Source organism: Peromyscus eremicus, chromosome 14 (genome assembly GCF_949786415.1).
Source record: "Peromyscus eremicus chromosome 14, PerEre_H2_v1, whole genome shotgun sequence".
Lineage (NCBI taxonomy): Eukaryota > Metazoa > Chordata > Mammalia > Rodentia > Cricetidae > Peromyscus > Peromyscus eremicus.
Window position 1 is genome coordinate 61044919 of NC_081430.1, and position 10052 is coordinate 61054970.

The 10052-nt window shown below is 52.7% G+C and overlaps 1 protein-coding gene across 1 annotated transcript; it reads right to left on the reverse strand.

Moving 5' to 3' along the window:
- Positions 1–1299: 1299 nt before the first annotated feature.
- Gpr132 (G protein-coupled receptor 132) lies at positions 1300–5504 on the reverse strand. The gene is made up of 2 exons (XM_059279992.1): positions 5477–5504; positions 1300–2387 (listed from the first exon to the last, which is right to left on the reverse strand). Exons 1-2 carry the CDS (start codon positions 5502–5504, stop codon positions 1300–1302), a joined length of 1116 nt encoding a protein of 371 aa, XP_059135975.1.
- Positions 5505–10052: the final 4548 nt, after the last annotated feature.

The following is a 10052-nucleotide window of genomic DNA, read 5'->3' on the forward strand; positions in this document are numbered from 1 at the left end:
AAACAAAAAAAAACCCACAAAAGAGGAAGTTAGGAGCTGGTGCTTGTGATCCCAGCCCTTGGGAGGTGACAGAGGAGGATCAGGAGTCCCAGCTCATCCTCTGCTAGTGAGCCGCAGGAAACCCTGTCTCAAAAACATAAAAGATAAGCAACAATAACAAAAGGAGGTTAGGATCAACGTCTGTTTTTGTGTTTTTATTCTCAGGTTTTCTCAGTACTTCTTACAATGAAGAACAAAAGATAACCTCGGATGTCACGTATCACCATCTCTGTACGACCCCTGTGAGGGCGCGCTTCCGCGGCATCGGCTCCAAAGCCCGCTAAGCTCGCTGCCTATAGCCCTTGTACTCCAAGTATGTTGGGAGTCTCTTGGGGAAGAGGGTGGTCAGCCCCAACGGTGAGTGACCCGGTGAGGTAGCTAACAAAAGTATGCGTATGACTGGGCCGAGACAAGGCTCTTAAGGAGTAGCTGGGATTTGACTCAGAGCCCTGAGGTCTTTGTCTCTGATCCAACGCTGGAGAAAACGGGGCAGAGAGGCTTGCTCCTGACTTGCCCTTTCTGGAGTCCCAGCCTACTTCCCCTGCGACGCCAAGGCCAGAAGTCGCAAGGCACAGAAAGGCATGCCAGATGCCAGATGCCCCCTTATTTGCTAGCAGCTATGCCAACCTCTTTCTGGGGTGCCCACTAGCACTTCCTAAAGTAAATGGTAGAGGGCTCCCTAGGGAGGATATATGGGGCTACCAGGAGCTGGAGCAACTGGCCACCATGCCCCATGGCTCCCCTAGAAGACAATTATGTCTACGCAGAACAAGCCCCACTGGGAGCCCTTGGGGTTGGACTCCTATCCCCTATGGCTCTTTGGCTGTGTCACAGCCCCTAGGCAGCATGATGGTAACCTTAGATGCAGGCCATGTCTACCTCTGTGGAAAGCCCCAATATATACTGCAGTAGCCACTGGACAATGCAGGGAAGCATAGGAAATAAAGTCATCATCCAGTGCTCTGCGAAGTGCCCCGCCGATGGCTCTCCTCCCAGCCACATCCTGCCTGAGTCCCTGGCAGCCTAAGGTGCTCTCAAAACACGGCCACTTTCCACATAGGAGAGCCTGGAGGTTCTGGACATCCAAGGAGTAGATACCTACGGAGCTGAGTGGCCTTAGGAAGGAAAGATCAGCAGTGTATCTTCCAGGAAGGCATCTGCCATGCGGTGGACACTCCAGGTGGTGGCTCAAAGGACCAGGAATATGTGTGACTGGTGCTGGTTTCCAGGCTTAGCATCCTCCCCTGAGGCATAATGGGCTTAGCAGAATTCCTCAGGCAGTCTTTCTGCGGAGCACTGTAAACCCGGCTCAGCCGGCTGTGACCCTGGAGGATGCACAGGCTTGGGGAAGGTGTAGGTGTGTGCAAGCGCTGTGGGTGAGCGTGTCTCCTCTGAGTCCTTTAAGTATGTAACCTCCGTCTTTGTGGACCACTTTTTCCACCCCGTGTGGATTCTGGACACTTCTTGTCGAGAATGGTCTGTAGTTAGCACATAGATGATGGGGTCGGCCACACTATTAACTGTGGACAGGCACAGGAACACCACGGAGACGGTGTACAGTCTGCCTTCAAAGGCACACACAGCATCCATGGCTCCCCTGAAGAAGGAAAAGCTGACAGCCTTGACGAGGAGCACCAGGTGGTAGGGGGCAAAGCAGACCAGGAAGATGGCGACAACCGCGATGGCGACGTGCTTCACCTTAGCCTTCTGGGCCGCGCTCAGGCTCGTGCTCAGCTTGATGCTCCTGAAAACTCGGTAATTGGTGAACGCTAGAGTGCCGAGAGGGACGGCGAAGCCAAAGGTAAACCGCAGGTAGTGGTAGGTGGCTATGGTAGCGTTCACCCTCAGGGGCTCAAAGCAGGAGCTCTTCTCCATCGGTAGGTTAAACACCGGGTAGTTCACCAGTCCAACAAGAGCAAACACACCGGCAGAAATGAAGATGGCCGTCTTCTGGTGGCGGTGGCCTCGGCTCTCCAGTGCGTAGACCACTGCCAGGTAGCGGTCGCAGGAAATGCAGCACAGCAAGAGGATGCTGATATAGATGTTGCAGAAGAAGATGTAAGCCGTCACCTTGCAGGCCTGCGGACCCAGGCTCCAGCTGTGCTGGTTCCGGATGTAGATGATCCAAAGTGGCAGCGTGCTAATATAGAGCAGCTCGCAGAGTGACAGGCAGAACAGGTAGACCGCTAGCACGTTTCTCTGCAGCACCTGCAGCAGTGTCAACCATGCAGTGAGGCAGTTGGCCGGCAGGCCCAGCATGCACACTGCGCTGTACACCACCATCAGGACCACTCTGCTCTCCTCATAGGGTGTGTGGCAGGTCTCAGAGGACCCCAGCGTGGTGTTTCCTGTGAGACAGAAATGGCAAGGTGGATGGGAGTCTAGGGAAACCCCCCAGGGAGATTTATCATACCAAGAAAAAGTTAAGACACTCAGTGGTGGCGGGAGTGGAGAGCTGACTCGGCAGGTAAAACGCACCTGCTGCCAGGCCTGGTGACCTGAGTTTGATCCCAGGATCCCACAGGAGAAGGAGAGAACCAACTCCTGGAAGTTATTCTCTGACCTTCAACATGTGCACTATGGCAAACACATGCCTGTTAGACACACACACACACACATGCACGCACGCACGCACGCACGCACGCACGCACAAATAATAAATAAACATTTTAAATAAAATAGAAGCTCCACAGACTCCAGACTAGACACGTCAGGAGTTCAAAAGGACTCCAGCTGGAGGGAGCCAGTGGGACCAGAGACTGGCTAGGACAGGCATCAGCCCCAGGCCTTGAGTGCTGTGGTCCTTCTTTCTCTGGCCGCAGTGGCCATCTGGTGGCAAAACCCTCAGCCATGCCCTGGCTCTGATTTAAGGGCCTCAGGGACACTGTCTTCTGGTCCCAGGTTGATATCTGTTGCTTGGCCTCCCACAGGAATTCAGGGCCCGTTAATCCCTTGACCTCTACATGGACATCCAACTGTCCAGAGAAATAATGTGTCCCACATGCTGGCATGGCTCTGGGTGTTCTGGCCAGCTGTCGCAGACTCCCTGTGACCTCAGCTGCCCACGTCATCATCCTCAGCCTGGACAGATTCCATAAGGGCAACTTTGGCCATATGAATGGTCATATGAGATGTCACAGTGGTCACAGATGTCAGCTGAGAACTGTACTGTCCCTCAGGTGAGGGCTCCTTGTCAAGAAGGTGGCTTGTCCCCAGACACAGAGCCTGATACCTTCTTATGCAACTCATGATTTTCCAGGCTTGCTTTTTTAAAATTCTGATGAAATGCACATAGTACAAAACATTCCATCTGAGGCATTGCCCAGCATGCAGTTCACTATCACTAAGTACATCCACGGTGCTGAACCCAGCCACTACCCACCTCTGGACACTTCTCAGTCTGCAGACCAAAGCTTTTCTAGAAACACTGATACTCCCATCCCCAGTTCCCTTTCCCCCATTCTCCCTAACCCTGCAGAGGGGCTCACATAAATAGAGTCTTCATTAGTGCAGATTTACTCTACTGAGCGTAGTGTCCTCACGGTTCATCCACCTTGTAGGGTATGTCAGAGCATCTCTTCTTTTTAAGACAGAATAGCGAATAGCACCCCATCAAGCCACTCCGTGCAGGATGACATTCCACAGTGCACATACACTCCACTATCCGTCATGTATCCATGGACCCTAGGCTGCTTGCCACCACTGGGCTACTATGAATAATGCTTCTGTGAGCACAGGTGTACTCTGACTTCTGTCCCTGCTGTCTCCTTTTTGGGTATGCACAAAAGCAAGCTTACTTAGGTCACGTGGCCACTCTGTGTTTTCTCTTGAGGAACCCTGGGCTACTTCCCATAGTGTCTGCTCCGTTTTACATCCCCACCCACAATGCTCAGGGCTAGCCAGCATCTGTCTTTTTTTTTTTTTTTTTATTCCTTTTTGATAGTGGGTGTGAGATGCTGTCCTCTCACAATCCGGGTGCCCTTACTCACCACCCAAGGCATGCTGTTATCACATCTGGATAGAGAAACTGAGACTGAGGTTCCAGAGGTGGTGAGCTGCCCTGGACCCCAGTGTCAAATCTTGGCATCAGAACCAGCAGGCAGTGAGGGTGAGGACTGAGCCACAGGCAGCTGCAGGTCTTTAGACAACTCCTCACCTGGACAGCTCCCTCACCACCGTGAAAGCAAAGCACCCTCAGCCACACATGGGAGTCTGTTCACTCCCTGGTTCAGTCACCCCTCTGTCCTTCTGTCCTGTCTCCAGTTCACCGCTTGATCCCAGTTCAGAACTCCATCTCTGTCCTCCACCCCTACCCACACAATCTTACTGAAAACTACAATAAACACAATCTGGGACCAACCTGGGCCCTGGCATTTCACAATACCACATGGTCCAGCCACAGATTCCCTGGTGTGGCTCTCTCTGTCCCTTGCCACCTGATCAGGCCCACCTAAGCCTTCAGGTCTTCTCTATGGACACTAGGTCCTGTCACATAGACCATCTGAGCATGATTGTGGCCCTCACAACCCCACACCCCTGCAGGTGACCTTGGTAAACAGACCTGGAGTAGGAGGAGCCTCTGAAGTGGAAAGAAGGGTGAGAAGGCCATGGGAAGCTCCTGGTCAGCTGCTTCCTGGGACCTCCTGACGGCTCTCTTGGGCTACCAGATGGCTCATGACTCACCACTGGTCACTCTCATAGGAAGTAGACATTCAGAGTACCAAATGTCCCCTCACTCCTGTACCTGGCTTTTCCTAGCACTTAAGAAGTGGGTGTGTCTTGAGCTCTATTTATTGAATGATTCACTGATGAACTGACTGACTAGGCTGGCCTCACATGCACTATTTAGCTTGCGCCACTTACCCCACATGGGTTTATGTGATGGTGGAGCTTGAACCCACAGGCCTCATGCCTGTTCAACAAGCAGTCTACCCAGCGGAGCCACATCCCCAGCCCACTGCATCTTGAGTTTGTTTTGTTGTTGTTTTGGTTTTTGTTTTTCAGGACAGGGTTTTTCTGTGTAGCCCTGGCTGTCCTAGAACTAGCTCTGTAGACCAGGCTGGCCTCAAATTTGGAGACCCACCCGCCTCTGCCTCCTGAGTGCTGGGATTAAAGGTGTGGGCCACCGAGGCCCTGCTTGAGTTCTTGATGGAACATTTCTGAGTCTGTTTTTCAGTATATAAGTCTGCACATTGACTTTTTTTTCTGGTTTTTTGAGACAGGGTTTCTCTGTGTAGTTTTGGTGCCTGTCCTGGATCTTGCTCTGTAGACCAGGCTGACCTCGAACTCACAGAGATCCTCCTGGCTCTGCCTCCCGAGTGCTGGGATTAGTTGTGTGCGCCACCACCTCCCGGGTGCATGTTGGTTTTTGAATGGTGAGACCAGGTATACCACAGAGGAATTTCTTACGTGTCAGAGTCAAAGGAGACTTTCTCACCTGCTGCACGGGTGGGCTCTGTTCTCATGGCAGCTCCGACGCGGGCTTTGTGCCCCTTGTGACGGTGGCTCTGACAGCAGCTTCAAGGGGCCTGGAGAAAGGGCAAGTTGAGAAGGATTTGGGTAAAAATGCAAAACAACAACAAGAAGAAGAAACCAACCCGCCAGCCAGCCAGGCATGGTGCCGCGTGCCTGTAACCCCAGCACTTCAGATGAAAGCACGCGGGCAGACTCATTCAACAAAGATGCTAGAGCATCCCACAAGCAACGAAAGGTAACCCAGTGGAGAGAGCCGGGCACCAGGGAAGCCAGCGAGCATCAGTGCGTCACCCCGGGTACCATAGTTAAAATTGTTGTTTGTCATAGTTGGCAAAGCTGGAAGGCACATGAGCGTCCACAGAAGAGTTAAGAAAAGCTCCCCAAAGGCCAAGAAATACAAAAATAAGCATGAGGAAGGGGGTTCTTGTTTTTGTTTTGTCTTTTCTTCCTGTCAGGTTGACAAAAATAACTAAGCCAGTGTTCTGGAGACTGGAGACATGGTGCCCTGAAGCTCTATGATGGGATTGTTGGTGGGTACAAATATTTCACAGCCCAATTTTGCAGTCAGTTTCCAACAACCTTAAGAAAATTTAACTTTTAACTTGCTAAAATTCTTCCTAAGGGAATTTTTTTCTCTGATTAAATAATGACCCAAAAAGTTAAGTATGTGTGACCCAAAAGCTGTGTTCAAGCACATCACCAGTGTGAAGGGGACAAGGACCCCTCCCAGACCCTCTGAGGGAAGTACCATCAGCGCACAGAGCTGTGGACTGGGGAATCCAGTGGATCCTTCTCTGACTGGCAGGGGTGCTTCTGAACGGGCTCTATGTCACCTAGGTGAAGAGGTTTCGAAAGGAGGGCTCTCAGTGCATCGTCAGTGTTGGGGAAGCCTCATCCAGAAAAGCCCGAGAGACAGCTCAGGCCTGTCAAGACCCATGTGTTCCACAGAACTGCAGATGGAGGGCAGGGGCTGGGCCTCGAGGAATTCCTCACTGGATTCAGCCCGCCTGTTCACACAGTGCAGCCCATGGCTGCCCCTCAGTCAGGCAGATAACCACAGTATCTGCCCAAAGTACATTGGGCCTTCAGGAGTGGCCACTGGAATTCTCTAGAAGCCAGTCCAAGTGAAGCTGAGCCCACAGACACCCACACCAAGCCCTGCAGCTTCACAGGTGGAGCTACCAGTTCCCAGCTTCCCTGTTCCCTTCTCAAACCATTCACCTGAGATTACAGAAGTTCACCAACCTCTGAAGAAGTCTGAAGTAACACCTCAGCACCATTAAAGAGAGGCGGGCCAGGAAGAGCAGAAAGGGCCATTGCCAAGCCATGTCCTCAGCAGGCTCCTTGCGTCTTCCCAACACACCTCGACCTGCTGGGCACAGAACAGGTGTCTGTCTGTCCCTCTGGGTCTCAGGCCACTTCCCTGTGAGGCATGGTCCAAGGAGCCTGCCAAGGGTCTGTAAGACCCTCACCTGAGCTCCGGGTGCTGTGACAGAGGCTGTCCCAGGTGGGTACTGTGTGTCCACCCATCCTAGCTGCTGTGCCCATCTCCAAGGCCTGGCAAGAGATTTGAGGGTCTCTGGCTACTTCCAAAACTGGAGTTCCAGGGTGAGGGAGAATTGAGATGCATTACAGGAGTCCCCAAATCTTGACAACAGTTACATGGGCCAGGGCCCTCAAGAGAAGAGCTGAAGGGAGCCAGTCCTACCTGGGATCAGCACAGTCAGAGTTCTTGAGCACAGAGGGGAGACATCACCTCAACCGAGCACCACCCATCTGGGGTGCCACCTTGTCTGATGTATTGCTCTACCGAGGGTCACACCACACGTCACCTGGAGTCCCACTTCCTTGCCAGCTGCTGAGCCCCTGAGCCCCTGAGCAGGCTGTGGACCTTAAAGGCCTGCCCTACATCTGACACAGCAAGCTGCCCTCTCCTTCCAAATTCAAAATGACAGTAATCATGACCCTCACGCTAGTGAATGAACACGTGACCACACGGACGACCGGAGCCTGAAGCCCCAGAGTGTGCTGTGGGAGCTGCACAGTACCTGCCCTCCTCACAACTAGAAATAGAGTTCTGAAGAGCCAGCAGAGCCAGCCTAGAAAGACAGGCCTGTCCCCTGCACCAAGCAGCCCTGAGGAGGAGGAAGAGGGTGGTGCTTAGCTTTCAGCCACTTTGCAGAAAGAAACCAGAGGAAGCAGGGGCCCAACCGAAAACGTGACACACACTTTCCTCCTGCGGCGAGGACGCACTGGGGGAGACCGCCCTAACTGCCAGTCAAGTCCCAGTCACCTGTGGACAGAGCCTGGCCAGGGAGATCGGGTGGGCGGTTGGGACTATCTGCTCAACCTAGACAGGGAAACACAAGGCTCCCATATCCACATCTGGGTCATGTCCCTAAGCCCCAGGGCATCAGCACCCATATAAAGGAGACCAACCAAGAGTTCAGGCAGGAGCAGCCTGGGACACCATAGAGAGGGTGCCTCTTGAACCCCCATGCTATGATGTGGCCCCCTCACCATGGCTGGCTTTGGGTACCCCCAGCCCTGACACAGCCACTGGCCTTGCAGTCTGGTCAATGTCTTGCTCTCGGAGCACACCATGCCTTGGGCTTGCCCTTTTCCCAGCCTGCCAGGCTACACGCCATTTCCCTTTCTGTTATCAGTCTTCTCCGTTATAAAAGGGATCTTGCTCAGGACCCTCAGGGCTCCTCGCCTAACCTCCCAGGATCCCTAACCCAGCTAGATCAGTTGTTGTAGACATCTTGCAATAACTGGGCTATTTCTTCCATAGGAAGGGGCATGCGTCAATAGCCCCATGCTCCATGCTTGTCTCAGAGAGTATAGCCGGGCCAGGCATCTTATGAACCCGAGCAGAGTGCTTAAAGTCCAGGGAGAGAAGGATCCCAGTGTCTGTTCACTTCAAGAAGTAGACACTGCCCTCTCAGCTTACTGTGGGCTCTGGTCTGACTGTGGGTAGTGAATTTTTTTCCTCTGGACCATCTTTAGGGCTGTATCTCATTTGTGAGATGGTTGAGAATGGTTGACCCCTGGTGGGAGAAGACCATGGCAGACTTTCATTAGAACTCAGCAACAGCGTGCTCCCAAACATCATGAGAATCTGGCAGAGGAGGGTTTACCATAGCCACAGGGCCCACGACATCCACCAAGACCATGGCCACATGGTTTACCATGCTCATGATGTCTGCTTGGACTTGGTGGACTCAGTCTCCCTCCTTGGTATGTACTCAGAGGGGCCCGTGACAGACTGAACCCCATCAGGTATCAGCAACACCGCCGGCCTGATGACCTGGGGACATCACTTGTTTCACTGTAGCCACCAGGCTATGTGATGAACAGGCCCGCGTCACCTGGGTGTCCCTTTCTATCTGCCCTGAGTTGCAGCCACACCTCTACTTCCCCTTGTCCACCCTCACGCTCATGCTGATGCTATCTAGCCTGCCTTCAAACCACACCTTCCTCCTGGTCACCTAGCTCTCATCATCCTTCCCACTTCCACTTTCCTGTCTCCAGCCTCCTGCAGAGTCATCCCCATCCCACGCAGCCTGTGGCCGCACAGCCCCTTACGTAAATCCACCTTCTGGGGAGAGTGGTGCTTGGAGTCCCTGAGGCATGTACAGGCAGCATGCCCCATGTGATGGCCACAGCCCTTGAGCCCTGTGCTCTGCCTGCACTGATGACCGTCCCTCCAGTCTTCAGAAGCATGCTTGTCACCTTTGGATTATGGAGCTTTCCAAACAGACAAGAAAGCACAAAGGAAGGACACACCTTGTCTCTGCCATCTGCTGGTTCTACCTGCTTGTTTCACTTGGGACTTGTGAGGTGGGTTATAGCCGGGGGCCACTGGACCGTCCCAGCGAGTCACCAGCATGCGGTGCCCCATTTCTCTGCTACAGGCATGTCTGGTTGTTTTGGTAATTCACTTTCCCATCCTCCTACAAGACTCTCCTGGGGAGACAGCTCAGTGGTAAAAGTGCTTGTCGAACACGGGTTCAAATATGAGGACCTATATTTGGATCCCCAGAACCCACGTAAATGCCTGGTGGATGTGGCAGTCCACATTCCAGCCTTAGAAGGTGGAGATGAGATCCCCAGAGCAAACCAGCTAGCAAGACTAGCCATATCTGCAGACTTCGGGCTTGACTGAGAGGCCCTGCCTCAGTGAAGGAGGCAGAAGAGCAATTAAGATGATTTTGGGCATGGATCTCTGACCTCCACATCCATGTGCATGTCCACTCACATGTGTCCACACACATGGAAACACACACACACACACACACACACACACACACACACACACACACACAAAGAAAAAGGCAAGAAAAAAAATCTCCAACCTCATTTCTGTCCTCAAATTCAGAGGGCCCTTTGGGCAGGAACTGTTAAATTACTGGTGTCGACCATATGTCATGTGGAGCTGATGGCCCATCCCCCACACCACGCTTCCCAATTTGAAAGGTTAAAAAAATGCCAATTTTAAATGCACATTTCAGTTTAACTGATGTCTAAACTGAGCG